This window comes from Polyodon spathula, chromosome 6 (assembly GCF_017654505.1).
Source record: "Polyodon spathula isolate WHYD16114869_AA chromosome 6, ASM1765450v1, whole genome shotgun sequence".
Classification (NCBI taxonomy): Eukaryota; Metazoa; Chordata; class Actinopteri; order Acipenseriformes; family Polyodontidae; genus Polyodon; species Polyodon spathula.
Genome location: NC_054539.1, coordinates 73,697,781 through 73,719,889, shown reverse-complemented (window position 1 = coordinate 73,719,889; position 22,109 = coordinate 73,697,781). Strand labels below are relative to the sequence as shown.

Below are 22,109 nucleotides of genomic sequence, written 5' to 3'. Positions count from 1 at the left end.
TCGGAATGTCAGTTGTCTTAATATGAATTATAAAATGGTTTGGTATCGTCTGATCTTCACAAGCCCCGGTCCGCACCAGCGCTGGACTGTCTTACCTAGAGTTTACATGAGGGATGAATGCTGGCTGGGGTCTGTGAAACTAGCTGCCACTGTTCTACTGTTCTCCACTATCTGCCTAAAAAGTACAAGTCAAGTGTTGTAATGGTACACTAAAGTTTACTGCTTTGTATAATCCAAAATCTATATTTTCTGATAATACCTAATCTTCCCAGATTTTTGGTTTTACCATGTTGTAAATGTAGCTGCTTTTATCAGTTTGTTCTGACATTTAAATTAGCCAGGTTGAGTAAACAATTGCTGCCTTAGACAAACCAATTATTGTATTTCAAGAAAAATTACAAGAAAAAGTGTGAACATATTATTGAAATAATACTTTACAGTGCTCAAACACGAACTAGAAACGGTGAGAAGTCCCCTTGCCCCTAATAAACTCTTCCAAAATGACATTTAACTAATATGAAATATTCTCTTCTATAATAGGACTTTTCTTTAAACATTGGAATGCGCACTACGCATCATCCTGTTTCTTGAAGAAAGGGTTTTGCTTGGTTTTGATGGATTGCCGCGGGAGGGCTGTTTTCTTAAGTTACAGATGCTCTCGTGAGAATTGTGAGTTGCAGTGTAATGCTGTCGCTGAAAACAATAGTTCCCTTGTAACTTAACACCATTCAATTGTTAGTCATTCCATAATGTATGCAAATTGAAACACTATTTTTAAGGCACAACCGAGATGACTTTGTTATTGTAACACCACCTGCTGATCATTTTAAAAGGTGTGTCTCTTGACATGGTTTGTCTCTAAGGAGCCAGTGATAACAACCTGAAACTTTATTTTCAGCCCTGAACCAGAATTGTTCCCTTCAACCCACCTCTGGCAATACTAACAGAAAATAGTAAAAAACAATCTTAATCAATGATTTGTGGTTTGTTTATTTATCATTTATCTGTTATCATTTACAATGGAGTGTTTTGTAGTTCTTATATCTGCACTGATGGAAAGTGTGAGCTGGCAAAGTGTACCTGTCCAAGCAGTATCCCATTGTTACCACCAAGAAAAAATGAAAAACAAATGAGACAATCTGTATAATTGTATAGTAGTGGTGGTGTAAGTACTACCGCTAACAAAAGGTAATGGATTGTCGTTACAGATTCAGACCTCGCAAATAAAAAATTGGGTTTTGTAAAACTTTCGCAGGGCAGCGACATTGCTGATTTTCACCAGAAACCTAAGACAGCAGCCGCAAGTAGCAATTTCCATGGCATATTAGAACATGCAATGGCACTCATACTATTTGCTCATTGTCAAAAAGGCAGACGAATCAGAAGGGGAAGAGTATTTAGGGCCCGTCAAATCCTTGTGATGCATGTACAGATATCAAAGTACCAATTGCCAAGAAGGGAGATAACTGATCTTAGGGTGGTCAAACTTTTGATTTAATAAGAAACTAATCTAAATGGATTTTATTTAAAATGGATTACCGAGTTAGTGATTGTTTTGAGTGCTGAAGAGTGCAAGCGACAGCACTTGTGAAGTGCTTTATGAAACGCACGCAGTGCCGACCTCAAAGGAATGCTGCAATCACATTTTGTTTTTGCATTTTTATTATTTATACAATGTATTTCTATGTACTTTAAAAAAAAAAAAAAAAAAAAACTAAACCCAGAGTTTCTTGAAGAATCCTACCTAGTTTACACCATTTTTCTTTAAATTGCTTTAACCTGCATTTATGCTCCCTAGCTCAGGAAGCTGCAGATACAAACATATTCTTAAACCAATTTTGATGCTTTCTTAATCCCACAGAGCTCTCATAGGGTTTGTAGATGTTACTGCTGGACAGGTAACACTTTACATTTCTTACCATTTAATTTGCAGTGTTTTAACACAGTTCTGTATGCAGCCTAAATCCTGTTGGTTTTCCTGGGCCTCTGCATACAAGTCTGCCACTCCCAGCTCAGATTGTACAATCTTGCTTTCTAAGTCATTATGCAGATTAGAAATAGAACAGTTGCAGCTCCCACTGAGCACATGGTCTGATCTATCAGTTACTCCCTTTACAAGTGCCTCATGTGTCTTACCAACTATGTATCCACGTGCATGAATCACCCTGGATTCCACTGGTTTGTAAGCTTTGTCTTTTAAAAGTCCAGAAATGTGTTGGCAAATGCTCGGTTTGTAGCCATCCTTGATGTAACTTCTTCAAAGAAGTCTTGGAGGTTAGTCAGATATGACTACTACTACATTATACAATATGTATATAGCTGGCAGGAAAGCATGCCATACCAAGAAAATAAATGTATAATTGAAGGCCTAAATGAAAAAAAACCTATCTAAGCATATCATGGTCTTGCAGATTAATGCTGCCTGTGTTTACTAACAACAGAAGAAAAGTACTTTAAATAGATGAAAAAATGTGTTTCAATATTAGGAGTTTCCATTGTTGTATAATTTAGGGATTAGCTAGAGGAAATTAAATTGCAGATCTAAAATATCGGAAGTTGAAATGTTAAAGATGCAAACCCATTATAAGAAGACTAAGCTGTATGAAAGCTTCAGTTTGTGGATTCTACCTTCAAGGGCACAGGGTTTGCAGCTACAGTGCTGTTTAAAGACTTTGGCTGTGTGCAGTGGCACTGGTGTTTCTCCATGACCAGGCCGTACCTCTTAAAATAACATTTCCAGCACTGCTGGAGTAGAAGGTAGACCATCTCGCACACATTCAGCACGATGCACAAGATGGAAGTGGAGCCCATGATGTAAAGGAAGACCTTTTTCTCAGTTGCCCTGGAAACGTAGCAGTCGACTGTGTTAGGGCAAGGGCTCATGGTACACTGGAGCAGCTGAGGCACAGTAAAGCCACTGTAGAGATAGTAAAATGCCACCAGGGAGCCCACCTCAAAGAACGTCTTGAACAGGAGGCTGATGAGATAGGTACACCAAAGCCCCCCATCCATCGTCCCTGTGTCCACATATAGCTTCTTCCTGTGCGTGTGCTCCCTGTGCTGACGGTACGCCACGTGAAGCACAACCAAGAGAGATGGAGTGGAAACCATGATGAGCTGCAAGGCCCACAGCCTGATTTGGGAGATGGGAAAGAAGTAGTCAAAGCACACGTTCTCGCAGCCCGGCTGTTTGATGTTGCACACAAAGTCCCTCTGCTCGTCCTTCCACACGTGCTCCGCTGCCGCCACATAGATCAGGATGCGGAATATGAAGACCACGGACAACCAGATCCTCCCGATCACCGTGGAGTACTTGTTCACTCCGCTCAGGATATCTCGGAGAAAGCCCCAGTTCATTGTCTCCGCTCGTTTGGGAGGAGTGCCTGCACAAGGAGGGGTACAACTATACAACGAGGCAGCAGGGAGCTAACTGCACTCAGCAACTTTTGTGTTTTCTGGATTTGTCCCTCTGCCATATTAGAAAAAAAAAAGTCAATTATAGGCCATAATCATATAGCTTTAACTGTTAGTTTTATTTAAAATACACAATATAGTTATTATTCCTGAAAAAACATTTCAGACTGTTATTGGCTTGTTCAATGTAAATCATAGTGTGCCTAGCATATACAATAGAACACTTTTAATCAAAATAACATACCTTGAAAAAACATTATTTTAATATCTCATGGGTTAACACTCTGTGAATAATTATTTCACCTCCACTTCTAATATATTTCTCAACCCCTGGTACCTAAGATAAATGCTAAGGTAAATTTTGTTCCACATAAAAGGACAAATATATCTGTTATCTTTTATCAAGTAAAAGCATATTTACATTGTAGAAACTGAGTAATGATACGATTACTACAGTATCAACTGTAAAGGTTGTTATGTTTTTGATGAGGTATATAACAAGGAAACTGAAAATGAAACATGCTTTCAGAATGAATAATGTTGTGGGAGAGAAGAGCTTTAAACATGTAAACAGATGAGGCAGATTTTTCTTGGTTCTCTTTTCAATTTCAATTTGTATTTTCAGGCTCATTTGTATGTAAAGAATATTTTTTACTTTGATGCTTATAAAATATATATACATGTATGTGAATGTGTGTTACAGTCATTCTGTCGTGCCAAACATTTAAAATCGATTTAAAATAGGATTATTACCATAGCAACTGTAAAGGTTAAGGGTTATTTCTGAAGATGTGTTGGTTGATTTTAAATGTAGCATTTCCAAGAAACCTTTAAAAAGTTAACTAAAAATGAACCTACGCTTTCATAATGAGTAATGTTGTGGGAGGGAATATCTTTAAACATGTAAACATGTTTGAGGCTTAATATTTCCTGGTTCTGTTTGTGTGTTAGTCATTCTGTCATGCCAGACATTTAACCAATTGTGTGACTTTTGTCAGCCATGACAGAGTTTCCCTTTTAACTGTGTCCTGGCAGTTATGGAAAGCTCCAGCTTTCTTTATGTGGTTAATTGCCCTTTCTTAAATGAGGGAGTAGTGAGCAAATACACAGCATGCTGAGAGAGAGTCACTGCAGGATATTTAATGCTGACACTAGGTAGAGCCCTGATGTCATGATAAATGCCTGAACAAACTGATCCAATATTTTTAAAACTGTAAACGTTTGATCGTCTGCTAATTCTTGTGTACCACTTTAAACAATGAAGCAAGTGTTCCCAGTCAGGAGTACCTCATACGGATTCCGCCCTGCGTGAAGGCCATTCTATTCATTTTTCTTTCATGTTGTGTTGTTTTTTTTTGTTTGTTTTAATGTAGAACTAACAAGTAGGGTGATAAATGGTCAGGTTCCTTAAAGTTTGTGTTCCTTTTTTATTATTTATTCTATAGAGAAGTGTTCCACCTCAACATTGCTGCTAGGGTGTCCTGTATACTGTAAAATCAACAGCTGCAGCTAAACATCCCAAGGGACTAAACTAAAAGTGAATCACACTGCAGTCAGGTTAACAATGTAAGACAACTGAAAACAGATGGGTAAGTATACACCTATCCAGATCTACTGTATTGTCCATTGGGAATTCACTAAGTAGTTAAAAATATAAAATTGCTTTTGCATAAAACAAACATTAATAGATTGGACTTGGCAGAATCAGTTCTCAGGTATTCATTTTTGACTGTAATTACCTTATACTTGGAACAAATCGTGCAATACCTGGGCTATTTGTAACCTAGATGACATCATCAACCACAATGGCTCCCTCTAGTGGGCTTTTGAAAACTTACCTCTGATTTATGAGTTATGAGTTTATTAATGTTTCTGAATTTAATGTTTAACCATCTGATTATATAATACATTGATATCAGCCCTAAATAAAATACTATTTAACATTTCCTGTCGTGTATTGTATACCACGCTACTAATACCATCGCGATAGTACGCTTTTACTGTAGTGCACTGCACTAGAAGGGTTGAAACATTACTTATCGTCCCACTGTAAGAAAATTATTTCGAACACTTATTTTAAATATTAAAATATTGTTTTGCTACTATCAATAGGCCGTTTCCTCCCTAGTTTTAAATCAATAAATAACAAAAATTGTTAATTCAAATTAAATTATTGTGAAATTCAGCAAGACAGACGTTCTGTCATATTGATATAACTTTCATATATGTGATGTGTGTGTGTGTGTGTGTATATATATATATATATATATATATATATATATATATATATATATATATATACTATTATATATATATATATCATAACAGTTGTCGGTTTGTCGAAAACATTTGGAAGAAAATAATGTGAAAAAAAAAAACAGATAAACATTATTTTGTAAAAAGTAAAGCTTATATTTCATTTTTGAAATGAGGAATACGCGACTTACCTCGCTACTGGTTAAATATATATTAATCGTATTGTTCGTCTGCCAAAATGCTATGGAAATGCATTAGAGTCGTTTAAATGTAGTCTCCACAGCGCTTCGTATCGCAGGTGCTAAGTAACTAGTTTCTCTTTACATGTAAATTTCACCTAGGATAAACCGGCTCTGCTCGTACAGTCCACACCCATCTCATTCTTCTGCGGTAACATTAAAGGTGCACTATCCATATTTAATAAGAATGACCTTGGAAATGTTTATTAGCAGGACAGGAAGAGGCTTCATTTCTTACACCGCAATATTTATGCTGGACAGAGATCATTAACGCATTCTCAAACTAGCCACAAGTGTCCAAGAAAGTTAGTGTGTTTGTTAATTCTACATTCTAAGAGGACTTCTTCATCTTTTTCTATTGTAATTGAACCAGGACACAGAGGTTAATATATCTGCTTACTAAGCAATGGGATTTTTTTTGTTTTTATATACAAAGGGAGCAATTTCTACAGCCCAGAGCCCCATGGCACCTTGCAGTCGCTGAAGTGGTTAGTTAACACTGTAACCTATATCTGTCTCCTTTGCTTCAGTCCTTGCTTTCTGCTAGACAAAATAGGGGACATGAAATTATTTGATTGTTGCAATTTATATCATGTATTGTGTGCAGGGGCAGCAAGTCCTTCAACCTGAACCTGGATTTCAAAAGTATTTATTGTCCTTTAGAAAGGAAAGAGAGAATTCTGAAAATATGTGAGAATAACAGAAGTGATACTATCAGGGGCACTTTCCCGCAATGACTCCCATTACATTGTGGCTGGGGCAGCATGTTCCACAATGACTCCCATTACACTGTGGCTGGGGCAGCATGTTCCACAATGACTCCCATTACATTGTGGCTGGGGCAGCATGTTCCACAATGACTCCCATTACATTGTGGCTGGGGCAGCATGTTCCACAATGACTCCCATTACATTGTGGCTGGGGCAGCATGTTCCACAATGACTCCCATTACACTGTGGCTGGGGCAGCATGTTCCACAATGACTCCCATTACATTGTGGCTGGGGCAGCATGTTCCACAATGACTCCCATTACATTGTGGCTGGGGCAGCATGTTCCACAATGACTCCCATTACACTGTGGCTGGGGCAGCATGTTCCACAATGACTCCCATTACACTGTGGCTGGGGCAGCATGTTCCACAATGACTCCCATTACATTGTGGCTGGGGCAGCATGTTCCACAATGACTCCCATTACATTGTGGCTGGGGCAGCATGTTCCACAATGACTCCCATTACACTGTGGCTGGGGCAGCATGTTCCACAATGACTCCCATTACACTGTGGCTGGGGCAGCATGTTCCACAATGACTCCCATTACACTGTGGCTGGGGCAGCATGTTCCACAATGACTCCCATTACATTGTGGCTGGGGCAGCATGTTCCACAATGACTCCCATTACATTGTGGCTGGGGCAGCATGTTCCACAATGACTCCCATTACACTGTGGCTGGGGCAGCATGTTCCACAATGACTCCCATTACATTGTGGCTGGGGCAGCATGTTCCACAATGACTCCCATTACACTGTGGCTGGGGCAGCATGTTCCACAATGACTCCCATTACATTGTGGCTGGGGCAGCATGTTCCACAATGACTCCCATTACACTGTGGCTGGGGCAGCATGTTCCACAATGACTCCCATTACACTGTGGCTGGGGCAGCATGTTCCACAATGACTCCCATTACACTGTGGCTGGGGCAGCATGTTCCACAATGACTCCCATTACACTGTGGCTGGGGCAGCATGTTCCACAATGACTCCCATTACACTGTGGCTGGGGCAGCATGTTCCACAATGACTCCCATTACACTGTGGCTGGGGCAGCATGTTCCACAATGACTCCCATTACACTGTGGCTGGGGCAGCATGTTCCACAATGACTCCCATTACACTGTGGCTGGGGCAGCATGTTCCACAATGACTCCCATTACATTGTGGCTGGGGCAGCATGTTCCACAATGACTCCCATTACATTGTGGCTGGGGCAGCATGTTCCACAATGACTCCCATTACATTGTGGCTGGGGCAGCATGTTCCACAATGACTCTCATTACATTGTGGCTGGGGCAGCATGTTCCACAATGACTCCCATTACATTGTGGCTGGGGCAGCATGTTCCACAATGACTCCCATTACATTGTGGCTGGGGCAGCATGTTCCACAATGACTCCCATTACACTGTGGCTGGGGCAGCATGTTCCACAATGACTCCCATTACACTGTGGCTGGGGCAGCATGTTCCACAATGACTCCCATTACACTGTGGCTGGGGCAGCATGTTCCACAATGACTCCCATTACATTGTGGCTGGGGCAGCATCCACAATGACTCCCATTACATTGTGGCTGGGGCAGCATGTTCCACAATGACTCCCATTACACTGTGGCTGGGGCAGCATGTTCCACAATGACTCCCATTACACTGTGGCTGGGGCAGCATGTTCCACAATGACTCCCATTACACTGTGGCTGGGGCAGCATGTTCCACAATGACTCCCATTACACTGTGGCTGGGGCAGCATGTTCCACAATGACTCCCATTACACTGTGGCTGGGGCAGCATGTTCCACAATGACTCCCATTACACTGTGGCTGGGGCAGCATGTTCCACAATGACTCCCATTACACTGTGGCTGGGGCAGCATGTTCCACAATGACTCCCATTACATTGTGGCTGGGGCAGCATGTTCCACAATGACTCCCATTACATTGTGGCTGGGGCAGCATGTTCCACAATGACTCCCATTACATTGTGGCTGGGGCAGCATGTTCCACAATGACTCCCATTACACTGTGGCTGGGGCAGCATGTTCCACAATGACTCCCATTACATTGTGGCTGGGGCAGCATGTTCCACAATGACTCCCATTACACTGTGGCTGGGGCAGCATGTTCCACAATGACTCATTACATTGTGGCTGGGGCAGCATGTTCCACAATGACTCCCATTACACTGTGGCTGGGGCAGCATGTTCCACAATGACTCCCATTACACTGTGGCTGGGGCAGCATGTTCCACAATGACTCCCATTACACTGTGGCTGGGGCAGCATGTTCCACAATGACTCCCATTACATTGTGGCTGGGGCAGCATGTTCCACAATGACTCCCATTACATTGTGGCTGGGGCAGCATGTTCCACAATGACTCCCATTACATTTGTGGCTGGGGCAGCATGTTCCACAATGACTCCCATTACATTGTGGCTGGGGCAGCATGTTCCACAATGACTCCCATTACACTGTGGCTGGGGCAGCATGTTCCACAATGACTCCCATTACACTGTGGCTGGGGCAGCATGTTCCACAATGACTCCCATTACATTGTGGCTGGGGCAGCATGTTCCACAATGACTCCCATTACATTGTGGCTGGGGCAGCATGTTCCACAATGACTCCCATTACATTGTGGCTGGGGCAGCATGTTCCACAATGACTCCCATTACATTGTGGCTGGGGCAGCATGTTCCACAATGACTCTCATTACATTGTGGCTGGGGCAGCATGTTCCACAATGACTCTCATTACATTGTGGCTGGGGCAGCATGTTCCACAATGACTCTCATTACATTGTGGCTGGGGCAGTGTGGTAGGTGTTGCAATGGTTTCCTCAGACTCCCATTACATTGTGGCTGGGGCAGTGTTTGAGAGAGAGGGAGAAAGAGAGAGGTTTGTGTATTCTAAAATCATTTACGAAAACAAAGAAGGTGCACACAAAGAGTTAAACAGGATACGGGAAGCTGGAGGACAGGAAACTTGATCCTACCCACTACTGGTGTCGTCCTTCTCATCCATGCATTTTGAAAAAACAGGTTGCAAATGGTCTCAGGTGTTCTCTAACACTGAACAACAGTTGAAACAGTGTTTGGCAACTTATCAATTCTCAGCATCATGACACAGTCAACATCAACTTAAGTTTTGTCCAATTCCCTGGTTTGGTAACGTGAAGATAAAATACTGAAAATTGCACAAGAGCCTCCTGTAAAACTACATTTTGGAGTTTAGAGAAGAGATTGTCTGAGCTGTAACGGTTCACACCACTAAGATCCAATTAGCACCACAGTAAGAAATAACAGTAATGTGCATACAAAGATTTGGACTAACATACCTGCTAACAATCTAACTAGAAAATGCATTCACAGTCTCTGTGATGTATCCTCCAACAGGACACCTGAGCAATGATGAAAATTCGGGATGCTGGGTTGTTGCTTCCACTGATACAGACTTATCCTGGTCATTAGGTGAACTGTTTATTTAAGTACTCACTATGATATATACACAAACAATGGTGCAGAACTAGACAGACTGGTACATTCATCATAAGCTATCCACATTAAGGCTCATTAAACATGATCTGGTTGAGGAAAGATTCCAGGTAGTACTAATGTGACAGCCTGCATTTCTATAATACAAAGAAACTTTACAGCGAGGGCAATCAGCTGCTGGAGACCTTGCAATGAATCATGAAAGACAGTTCCTGTATCTATTAGATCTGCTTTCATATGGAGACAAAGGGCTGTTATTTGAATATGGATGTGCACCTGCAGATGACAGACCTATTATGTGTTTCCTTTCAACTAATGAAACTTGAGGACTGTTTTAAAAGACTGATTATTTAGACTGCTTTTTGAATATAATAAACACTGACTTAGGTTAAACTGTGCTTTCATAAAAATAGAAAGAAAAAAACAGTTAATGAATTGCAAGTTTGATTCATTTAATTTAATCAATGTGGGTTTCGTGGTATGGTGTGAAGTTCTTCATATTTCACTGCGGAACGCTGTTTGAACTATTGCAGCCATTTCTTTGGGTGTTTTAAAAAATTCATGAAAAGAGCAGACCCTGTAATAAATCCAGGTGCTATAGCAAAGTTGTGAAATACAAACATGCTGTTCGTCACAAGTGTACTCCATACAGCAGATGGCGCTAGAGTTCTGTGTAGTAGTTATTGCACAGACTCACGCTTGACCCCAACGCAGTCTTACGTCAGCCAGTTGTGTCATTCTGCGGGTTTGGTGAAGTTGTCATGGTATTGTGTTTTTTATTTGTTTAACAAAACATCCTTATTTGGTTATTAAGAGTAAAACATTGTAAAATTCGGGTCGGGATCCATTATCACGAAACTAACCCATTCCTTGCGCTTTGCCTGTTTTTCTTGGTCCGCTGCCTGTATGGAGCTGCTTGTTGTTGTTTTATTAACCTTGGGTTGATAAAACTAAAGTAATACAATATGGGGTTATATATTATTGGTTGGAGTAATGATATTACATTTAATAACAATGTATTGTTCATACGACCTTGAAATTGTTATTACAGTGTAGCTATAATACTGTATGCAGTAAATCGCTGTGGACACGTATTGTAGTCGCTGCGTTGCCTGGACAAACCCAAACACACTTTTGAAATACACCTGCGTTAGTATCACTCACGTTCTTGTAAATGGGCTGAACTAGTACCAGGATGATTAATTTGGTATGCAAATGAAGGGTGTAATATTAAAAGCAGTATTTGCATAATGCGAATCAGGTTTTACCAGTGAACAGCTGTGCAGAGTTACACGCGCTGTATCCATCAACTGGCCACCTGTGCAGTCACATTATAACCAGAAACCATAGGTTTTATATAAGTAGTAAAAACATACAGAACATGAACACCACAACGAGGACTCTGCCTGAGTTGGAGCATGTATCATTGTGTTCATAGCGCAAGTGCAGGCACCTGTTGTACTGGAACCAGAAGTCTTTAGTATCTCGGTATGCTGCAGTATCTCGGTGCCTGTTCTTTTTCTTGATACAGGTTCACAACTCCAGTCAGATGTCTTCTCAGTCAGCAGAGCAAGGGGGTGGGAAGCAAGAACTACCGAAAGAGAAGGACTTCAAGACTCCTGGGCTGAGGGGAATACAGACCACTACCCTCTTCAGAGCCATCAACCCAGAGCTTTTCATCAAACCTGTAAGTGTCCCAGGCACTGGAAAATACAATGTGTGGAAAGCAGGGTGGAGGAGGGGAGACCAAGTGGCTAGTTAGACTTGCAATAGTAAGAGCTAGTAAATTGATCCAACCGTTACTGTTTCTCAGCCTTTAGTGTGTCTGTGAGATATCCTAATATCACACTTGTGGATGTACAGCCCTGCTTTTAATCCCAACTCTGGCTGCTGATCAGTGCTTTTAATGTTGCCTGAACAGTGGAAGCCCTCCTTTGAGATGGACGGTGGGAATGATAATCAGTTCAAGTGAACACTTTTAAGTGCTGGTAGTGCTTAGAATCTTGGTGCCCGTTGTTTGATGCATTTATCTGAACAGTTATTTCACAGCAGATTGTATTGTACTCGGCATGATGTACTGTTTTTTGTATTGCTAAATAAGAATAATGAAATGGTATAGCTAATTTTAATGTGAGGTTATTTCCATCTGATACAATCGATAGTAACTGGTGCAAGCCGTATGTTTCAGATGGCTGTATCACAGCAATGTTAGGGTCTGATGTAATTAATACATTTTTACAAAAAAAAATACAAATCTGATTTGGGGTGGTCCTGTTCTCATTCTCACCAGTGTACCCTTTTTGCATTAATTGTTCATCTTTCTGTGGCATTACAGAACAAACCAATGATGGCATTTGGACTCCTGACTATCTCTCTGTGTGTGGGATACCTGGGGTATCTTCATGCTGCAAGAGAAAACACACAGGACTTGTATGAAGCAGTTGACAGCGATGGCACCAGTTACATGAGGAGAAAAACTTCAAAATGGGATTAACAGAATGGCAGAGACTTCACTTCGTGGGTTATGACTTTGATCAGTTTTTAGTTTGAATTAAACCTGGAATCATTTATTTCAAGGACTCCTTGTTAAGCTTTATATACAGACTAACTTGTGGAACAAAGAGGAAATGCATGTGTTACTTTAATTCTCTGGAAGCAATAAGAGTCATACAGAGAAAATATATCATGTGAATAAATAGTGTATTTATTTCTGCACTGTTTGTGTTTACTGTTTATGTAACCCTGTTTTATACAAGTATTGTGTAGCCTGCTGAAGCACAACACCCATTTTGTTTTAATTTTTTTTATAAATTTAGTCATCTCCATTTTTTTTTTTACCCTGGTTTTCTCCCCAATTTTGTGATGCCCAATTATTGTCTGTATCCTCGGCTCACCGCTCACAACCCCCTCCGCCGACTCGGGGAGCGGAGGCTGGAGCACACGTCCTCCGAAACATGCTCCTGCCAGTCCGTCATTTTACACACTACAGATCCACAGCGAGGCCACCAGACCTATAGCGCCGGAGGACAACACAGATCTGGAGGCTCCACTGCAGAACCACATTGGGCCACTGATGCGCGGTGAGCCGTGGATTCCCCTACTGACCTCAGCCCTCCCTACCCAGGCAGCGCTCGGCCAATTGTGCGCCACACCCTGGGAGCTCCCGGTCATGGTCAGCTGTGACATAGCCTGCGATCCCCAGGCTATAGGGCACATCCGCGTTGAGCAGCACTCGGGAGACCCCACACTCATAATTTTAATACATTAAAATGCTTGAAATGTTTACCATCATTTAAAAAAAAAAGAAGGCAAGTCCATACTAAGGTTTTTTTTTTTTAAATTATTATTCTCACTGCATTAGCCAATTCACTTTCCTTGATATTTTGTGATGTTATGATGTGTATGTGAGTTCCCCTGTTAGCCTAGGTAAAGTGGAATACATACAGTGCATACAACCCAACTGCAGGAATCCGGAAGGAAGTGGTTGATTGTTGACTTGTGCCCTGTAGAATTTTTGGGGACAAAAAATAGACTTAAGGTGGGGTCAATGTAACGATCTGTGTTTCTACTACAGTAGCAGGTACAGTTTACACTGCCTCTGGGTTTCTCATTGCATCAGATCAATTCCACATTTTTTAAATCATTTGATGGAAATGTCTGGTCTACTTTTAATGTTGTCAAGTAAATTGGCTTCATCACTGCCATTCTCATATCCACTTGGACATCGGACACATTATTCCCCTTGTCCGGCTCTTCTTTAACCTGTTCTGTATATGTCTGCCAGAGGTATATGTACTGCTTGAAACAAATGCTAAAGAATATATTTTAAATCATTGACAATTTGACTGCAATACCGTCAGAAGCATCGGTAGCTCCTTTGGTGGGCGCAGTAATATTAGAGAAATTCTACATATCCCACTTTTTTTTTTTTTTTAATATAAGTATAAATATTTATAGTATTCTATCTTATCTGTATGTACGGTTTTTCTCAGCTATTCTAAGTGATGCTGTTGAATACGCGGAAAATGTGATTGATATGTTACCAGTGTGACTAATCACGAGTCGATTGGTTTTGTTTTTATTACTGTGTTATTTAAAACGTTTTTTTGATTGTGTTCATTTTGATTTGGTGTGGGGATTTGTTTGAACACATGTATGAATTGGTTTATGTTTCATTATTTCTATTTTCACGATTTGTTAATTATTTTGATTTTGGCACGTATTGTTTGGGAACAGTGACTGGTTATTGGACTGTGTTTTTTGGCTTCTCTTTTGCTGCTTGTATCGTTGCCCTGGATTGGGCGAAGGAGAGCGATTCGGCAGCAATAAGGTCGGATCGATACTCACAACCAGCCGGGAGGGGGAACAGGAAGGATTTAGAAGCAGGCGGTCTATTGATCTGCGATGACCAGAGACGGGAGTCCTATCAGGGGTACCCAGTCTCCAGCTAAGTGTTTCACTTATATTGGTGAATTATATTTTGGGTCACTGCCGTGTTATGATAGATCCTGAAGACGGACCGCCTCTTGGTTGGCTGTGGGATTTGGGGAAGGGACAGGCATCCTGTTCCTGCTTATATACTGTGGCTTACAAATTGTTGCATATAACCTGTTTACAAATTGCGATTTACCGATAACCCGCTGCTAAATTCGCTTCTTAAACCTGCTATGCTGCTAATTTGCTGCCAATGGGGTGTTATTTTTCCGCTAACCCGTTGATTAACCTGTTATAAAATGTGCAACTCGTTGTAAATGAGCCGATAATTTGCTGCCGAATTGCTGCTATTTTGTGTGCCGTTCTCTTGCGGGTTAGCTTCCAGTTTGTTGTGCTATATTACAGCGCTTGGAGTGGACATTGACTGAATTCCATGCTGGCAGGGATGCAGTGACGGCGCCCTCTTCTGGAGGTTTTTTTTTTTAAAATGCACCTCTTAATTACCTTGTGGACTCATGAAATGGATTGGGTTTTTATTATCCTTGGTCTGAAAATATAAGCAAAAATACCTTTAGTTATTTTTATAATAGATATATGAAAATACTTACCTGTTGGTTGCCTCTGTCTTTCCATGTGGTTCTTGGTTCAGTGGCTGGAGTCTGAAGGAACTGTAAGGGGCAAAGATAGTTTACTGTGCACTGCCAGTGTTATGCGCTGCCCGAACCTTGCTTAGGTCAGAGATATTTACATTGAATGTCATTCAGCGTGTAACATGATCTCATCCTGGTTTACTCACAGTCACTCTATCCCGGTGGGGAAAACGCTTCAACAGGCCTGAACCGAGAGAACAAATCTGATCAAAATCTGTAAAACAGAAAGTGAAAAAATCAAGGTTGGTCTTTTATTTTAATTTGTCAGATCATATGAAAACACGTCTCAAAGAAATGCATCGATATTTGTGTGGCTCATTAATTTTCAATAACTGCTAAGACCTTGGATTTAGTTTCAATAATATACAGCAGTTAAACCGCAGATCACATTTCAGAACTTTAAAGCTCCTGTCAACTAGAGGGTGCTATTGAGACAACCAAAGCCGTGACAGCATATAAGGGGGACAGAGAATCGTAACCTGTTCCTTCGCATTGGTTTGTAGTGTTGTGTTTTTGTTTGTTTGTACTTGTCTTGTCTTGTACGTTACCAGACAGTTAACACAGTTCCGGAGCTGTTGCCAAGGGCCAGCACGAAACTGGACAACAACACTGCACCTTTGTCACAAATATAAACCTGTATTTCTAAAACTGGATTACAGTTATCTGCTTCTTTCATGCACTGCATCACCCCTGCACCTGTCTATAATAAACCACTTTGCCACAAACTGAGATGATGGTTGGCTGTAACCCTGGATAAAGCCTCAATATCAGGCTGCTGGCAAGTCAAGAACTTTAAAAATGATCAGCCTTGATAGGATAGACCCATCATCACCACCACAAATATTTGGCTTGGCAATTGTCTTCATTGTCATAGAATGGCCCTGAAACAAGCTCTGTAGTTGCTTATGCTGAAGATGCTTGGAGGGTGAGTGTTCGCTGGTTCACATGCCCAGCTTGTTACAGCTGTATAAGAGACTGGGATTACAATGCAAAAGGAGCGTCTGGAATTGGAATTGACTCCTAGCCTGGGTACAATCCAAATGTGCATGTTGCATGGTATGTGAACATGTGTCAGCCCCACTGTCAGATGTTCTTACTCATCTGATAACATAATAGTGTTGTTATACACTGAAGCATTTGAAGCAATTCTAGCATACTGACCCATTGCTCTCCTGCGTTACTCCATAACTGTAACAGGAAGCTTTACTAAAGATGATGGCGCAGATGAATCTACGAATGGTGGAGAAGCTCCAGAGACAGCAGGAAAGTGCAGAGCAGCGATTGAGTGAAGAGACAGAACAGAGTCAGCAGGAAAGTGCAGAGCATGATTGAATGAAGAGACAGAACACACTGCAGAGACAGCAGGAAAATGCAGAGCAGCGATTTAATGAAGAGACAGAACAGATACAGCAGGAAAGTGCAGAGCATGATTGAATGAAGAGGCAGAACAGACTCTGCAGAGACAGCAGGAAAGTGCAGAGGAGCGATTGAGTGAAGAGACAGAACAGATACAGCAGGAAAGTGCAGAGCATGATTGAATGAAGAGACAGAACAGACTCTGCAGAGACAGCAGGAAAGTGCAGAGCACGATTGAGTGAAGACAGAACAGACTCTGTAGAGACAGCAGGAAAGTGCAGAGCACAATTGAGTGAAGAGACAGAACAGACTCTGCAGAGACAGCAGGAAAGTGCAGAGCACGATTGAGTGAACAGACACTACAGAGCTGTGCAGAGCATCAGGCCATGGCCGTGGCTAAAGGAAGGAAGAGCGACGCATGGCTGTGAAGTATCTGTCCATCGTACCAGAGCGGTAAAGTGCCAAAGCTTATTGTAAACTGACCTTATGTCGGTTGATTCAATGTGCTTTTAACAGATGAACTTCTGCTACCCCTTACTTTGTTACGACATTTCTAATATCCCCTTACCTTTGTTATGAAATTGTAATTACTGAAATATTGTGTGTTGTTTGATAAGTGCTAAAGCTCATTTAAGTCATCCAGAACGTTGTTTTGCCTAGTGTCTTCTATCAACTGGTGTCAATAGAGAAGTAAGATCCAGCACCATCTGGATCAGCTACCTATCATCAATATTCCTGTTTGTTGTATGAAATGATAGAGAGCCCTGGGACTGAGCCTGGTTAATTGTTCTGCTCTTTGTGAGTGGTGTTGCGATGTGGTGTTATTTGTCCTAAACCTTGTTAGAGGGCCGTAGTGTTGATTTACTTTGCTTTCCTCACTTCATCAAGGGATTTCTCAACAGGTGGAGGTGGTCAAGACAATGGCCAATAATAAGAAAAATGAGATTGAGAATGAGAAAGAGAATGAACTGTCCACCGCTGTTGTCACAACAGACTTTGAGCAGCAGGCGGTAGAGAAGAAGCACATGACAGAGCTGGAGTAGTATCAGTGTGGAGCGGAGCAGCTGAGGAGAGCTCTGTCTGGAAAAGAGAAGCACTTACAGGAGACTTCTCAACACATGTTAACCATAGCTGCCCACGAGAAAGAAGTGGAATATGAACTGGAGGAAACCAGACTTGCTTTTAAACAATTCATCTGCCAGAGTTTCCCAGAGGACCATATCAGGCAGACTTTCTGTTACCATTAAAGAAAAGACAAGCAAACTGAATGGCAGGAAACCCACAGTGTTGTTAATGTGTTTAATCATTTCTCACCCTTTCTAACAAGTAACACGTTAACCCTTTCAGGTTTCACCTTAAAATGACCCTCCCTCCCCAATCTGAATAACATTGTATAAAACTTGCAGTTTGCTTTAAAAAATCAGATTCCTTAACTTGTCATTTCAGAGGGGTCATTTAGCACTTAACCTAGAAGAGTGCAGGGCCATCTTAAAACAACTTTAGGCTGCAGCGTTGTTTAGCATTATGGGCCGTGATAAATATTAGAGAGCTTTTAAAGATGGCACTCGCATTTAAAAAATTGATATCTAGCAGCAAAAATGAACAACATTTTCGCAAGGATTTAATACATATGAGAAAAGGAAGAATACACCAACAGCCAAGTTCATTTCTGCAAATATACCACCCCACCCCTGGTAGTGCCATTGAAGGTGAAACAAATTCCATAATTATTTTTGGCCATCAGCTGTGGGCAAAAATGCACTTCTAATGATTTTACCTACAATTGTGTATTTATAAAGCAGTAAACACATTAAAACACAATAGATATTGGAGCTTTTGTGATAAAAAAAAGTACCCCCTGAGGCATGGTGTAATTTGTTAGAACGTTGCCAAATTGAGCAAAAACTTGGCAAAAAATGAATAATTCTGAGCTAGCAATTGAAATGCATAAACATATTTTTGTGAGTTATTTTAAAAGAAAACAGGGCATCCACAAAAGGCCTTTTTTAAATCTGGGCAGCACTGGAATGAAGCAGCACAGAATCACTAACTACAGCTGGATACCAATTTCTGGGCAAATGGGATCTATTTCATGAACAAACAAATAACGTAAGATTTAAAAATATGACCTTTCCTCTCATTTTACATATTAAAAAAAACATCAATAAAGTACATATTGTTTTATTTTCAGAATCTTCAGTACTTAGACCTGCCGCTGCAGATACATTGAATAGACCATCTAGATATACGAACTGTGAGTAATATTGTTTTAAAATAATTAATAGTTTTCTTTTATAACATGAAACACACACACACACACACACATACATCCATTTGAAATAATAAGAAACAGCGGTATCCAAATGTACATCCACGAATGCTGTTTTCAATTTAAAATGTGATTTCATGAATGCACTGACTGACTGGCTGGCTGAACACCATTCGACTGCTGATAAGAGAGAATTGTCCCCTCGCTGATCCCCCAAATCCTCACTCAGGTTGAGTGACCCTCCGCCCACTTCACCTCCGTGGAGCTATAAGGGCTGCGGGGGGGGGTCGGCTCTTAATGGAATGTTTATTAGGTTACATCCGATTTGAAATGGCAACAACATGGCGGAAGTTGCGGGTATAACTGTCCTTGCTGTCCTGGTTACACACCTCACAAAATACAATTATTTATTTTTTTAAGTGTTATATGTTGTGAGAGGGCAGATCACGCTTTTTTATTATTGGTTGGGAATCTCATGGAATATTCCAGTGAAGAACTATAGTCGGGTCCAGTGTTGTCTGACCTGCGAGAAATACAGCAGAATGAACACCAATGCAACAGGTAAGAAACGAACGAGCGGCGAGCGTACTTTGATATATTATGAAGTCTGTCGCGCTTTTATTTTAGCTGTGCAATTAAAGCAGACTTTTTTTTAAAGCTTTTTTTTTTTTCTTCTATAATTAAAACTCCACACAGTATTTGTATCGAACTGCGTTTATAAGCATTATTTATTTTATTGTAGCAGACCTGTTGTCATGACTCAAATATCGATGTACCGCACAAATGATATGCCGTGGCACAGTGTTGCTGTGCTGTTTGTTTCGGTACTGTGTTAAAAAAAAAGCCCAAGCGACACGTGTATTGTAAAAACTTTACAGTGTTACAATTAGCAGCCGCTACGTTTCGTTGTTGCTGTCTGTATTTAAAAATGTACATTTAAGTGTTTTATTTAGATAACGGAACGAACTTTAACGACCTGATTAAGTTTTGTTTTGTTTTAGCTTGTTTGTTTGTTTTTCAGATGTGTACGGTCAGGCTTCGTCATTTTTTTATTTAATTGATTTAAATGTATTCTTTATATGTAAATATGGCGGTTATGTTAGTCTGCTGGTTTTAGAAACCGCTAAAGCGCAAGTCTTTGCATAATTTAATGAAAGTGGTTGATATGTCGCAGAAAAGCCAGTGGCATTACAATTTCGTTAAACATACTGTAATATAGCCATTATGTATCTGTTAATTGGTACATGCAACAAGAGGTACCACACAAGTTACTTTTGTAACTTCTTCCTCCAGGATTCCAGTGGTGTGCTTCCTTTCCAGACTTGCCTAAGGATCGTGTTTTGTGCTCTGGGGCTGTTACATTTCCAGGTAAAGTGAAGTTCTGGTTCTCTTTGTAGCTCTTTCAGAATTGTTTTCTCATTGTGAAATCTATGGCCAGTCCTCACACTTAAACTGAGTTGTGTTCACAGGTGGCTTTGACCAGCATGGATGCCCACTGCTCCTGTTCCCTGTTCTTGAGCAGAATAAACTAAATTCAGATCTCAAGAAGGAAGATGTTGTTGAGTTTATTGGTTATTTTTTGTATTTGCATAAGTAAGTATTATGAACTATTGGATGGCTTCTGTATGGATGAATGTTTTTTGTTATGTAGTGAAGAAGCCTGCATTCTTCCTCGTCAGTCCAGTTTAACTGGACACACACACAAAGTGCAGTGAAGCGCCACAGTCGGGGAAAGCTTGTTGGTGGGTAGTAGGTTTCTCCAATAGGGGTTATCGTTTCATATATGATGATCTAGTTGGCGTACAATAGCAGTTATGATTAATAGACATTACTTGTGACATTGTATTACTCTTTGGAAGTTGTGGATGGACAACACTGTATTAGTTGGCCCTTGAAGGCCAGTGATCCCAACTACCAGCCTCTCAGGCTTTCCAGTAATGTAATTTCAGGGTATGCGTGTTCACTATAACACTGGCTCAAACACTTTTATTATTCACTAATTCACTGGACTAATAAAGCCAATCAATTGTGCAATTAACAGATCTTGGTTGAAATGACAAATAGAAGAGCCTGTAGCTCTCCAGGACCAGAGTTGGAGACCACTGCTCTAAATAATATGCCTTTTAAAGATCTAGCTCAGGGGTGGTGAAAGTTGGCCTTTCCACTGCTGGCCCAGATGTGTTCTGAATAGTTTAATTGAACTGATTAACCCTGCATCCAGCCCCTTAAGTAGTTCATTATTTCATTTTACCTGTTGAACCTGGAGTGGAATTGAACAGCCAGGTCCAGTTAAATGCAAAGTGGCACTCGGACACGTTCAGATTTTGGTTAAATCAACAATGCATAGATATTTTTTTTTTCTCCAATTGTTTGAGGTATACATATATATTTTCTTTTTGAATATTCTTTTGCTAGTAAACACCAAGGAGGAGAATGCCCAATTTCAGTGGTACTTGATCTCAGACAAGCTACACTAAACACAACGAGATTCATCACTGACACCCTTTTACTGGCCCAGGTAATTGTCTTGATTGCTCAGGGAATTCTTTATCCTTCCTCTCTCTCTCTCACATACAAGTGTCTTCCCTCTGGTTAATTTTCCACTATAGCCCTCCTCTACAGTCCATATTTATTTACTACCTATCTCTGGCTTTGATAAAAGCAAACCGTTGTTGACAGTCTGTCTCTGTACTGTCTTATATACTGTTTTATATACTAGGGATGCAAATAAGGCTTCCATTGTGTAGCAGTTCCATTCCTGGCTCAGTTCAGTTTAACACACCTGAGCCAGTTACCTATACACTGTGCCTAATCAAGCTTATTGTAAAATCTGGAATGGGTGAAACTGCTATGGAATAGGTAGGTAGTTGTAGTTGTGCAAACATGTTTATGGAAACTGATTTGGTTTGTGCCACATTGTAACTGCTCTGATGTACCAACAAGCATGTCTACAGATAGATCACTTGTGGGTACAGCATGTAAACCTTTAGTTGTGGTCATTCCAGGGCTGTTTAATGTGTGTTAATTGTTTCTTTCTCTTGAATTAAAAAGCAATCCAGGAAAACCATTCACACTGTATATGCTATCCAGCCCAAAAGAAAGAATGTAAAAAATCTTCTGTTAAAATCTATAGCATGGAGTTCATCAAAATCTCACACTGCCTCTCCCATGAAGGTAGGGCTTTCAAATGAAATATATTCATTTGCAAATGAAGGTGTTTAAC

The 22,109-nt window shown here is 40.7% G+C and overlaps 2 protein-coding genes and 1 long non-coding RNA gene across 3 annotated transcripts; 2 read left to right on the top strand and 1 right to left on the bottom strand.

Annotated features, from left to right (window-relative positions):
- Positions 1-77: 77 nt before the first annotated feature.
- Positions 78-5,995, bottom strand: gjb7 (gap junction protein beta 7). Its single transcript, XM_041253720.1, has 2 exons — positions 5,862-5,995; positions 78-3,469 (listed from the first exon to the last, which is right to left on the bottom strand). Exon 2 carries the CDS (start codon positions 3,355-3,357, stop codon positions 2,611-2,613), a length of 747 nt encoding a protein of 248 aa, XP_041109654.1. The 5' UTR covers positions 3,358-3,469; positions 5,862-5,995; the 3' UTR covers positions 78-2,610.
- A 4,867-nt stretch (positions 5,996-10,862) lies between these two features.
- On the top strand, positions 10,863-12,890 carry smim8 (small integral membrane protein 8). The gene is made up of 3 exons (XM_041251652.1): positions 10,863-10,941; positions 11,709-11,864; positions 12,513-12,890. Exons 1-3 carry the CDS (start codon positions 10,939-10,941, stop codon positions 12,669-12,671), a joined length of 318 nt encoding a protein of 105 aa, XP_041107586.1. The 5' UTR covers positions 10,863-10,938; the 3' UTR covers positions 12,672-12,890.
- A 7,286-nt stretch (positions 12,891-20,176) lies between these two features.
- On the top strand, positions 20,177-22,051 carry LOC121316665. The gene is made up of 4 exons (XR_005950431.1): positions 20,177-20,254; positions 20,356-20,479; positions 21,302-21,404; positions 21,938-22,051. It is a non-coding gene; the product is annotated as an uncharacterized LOC121316665 (long non-coding RNA).
- Positions 22,052-22,109: the final 58 nt, after the last annotated feature.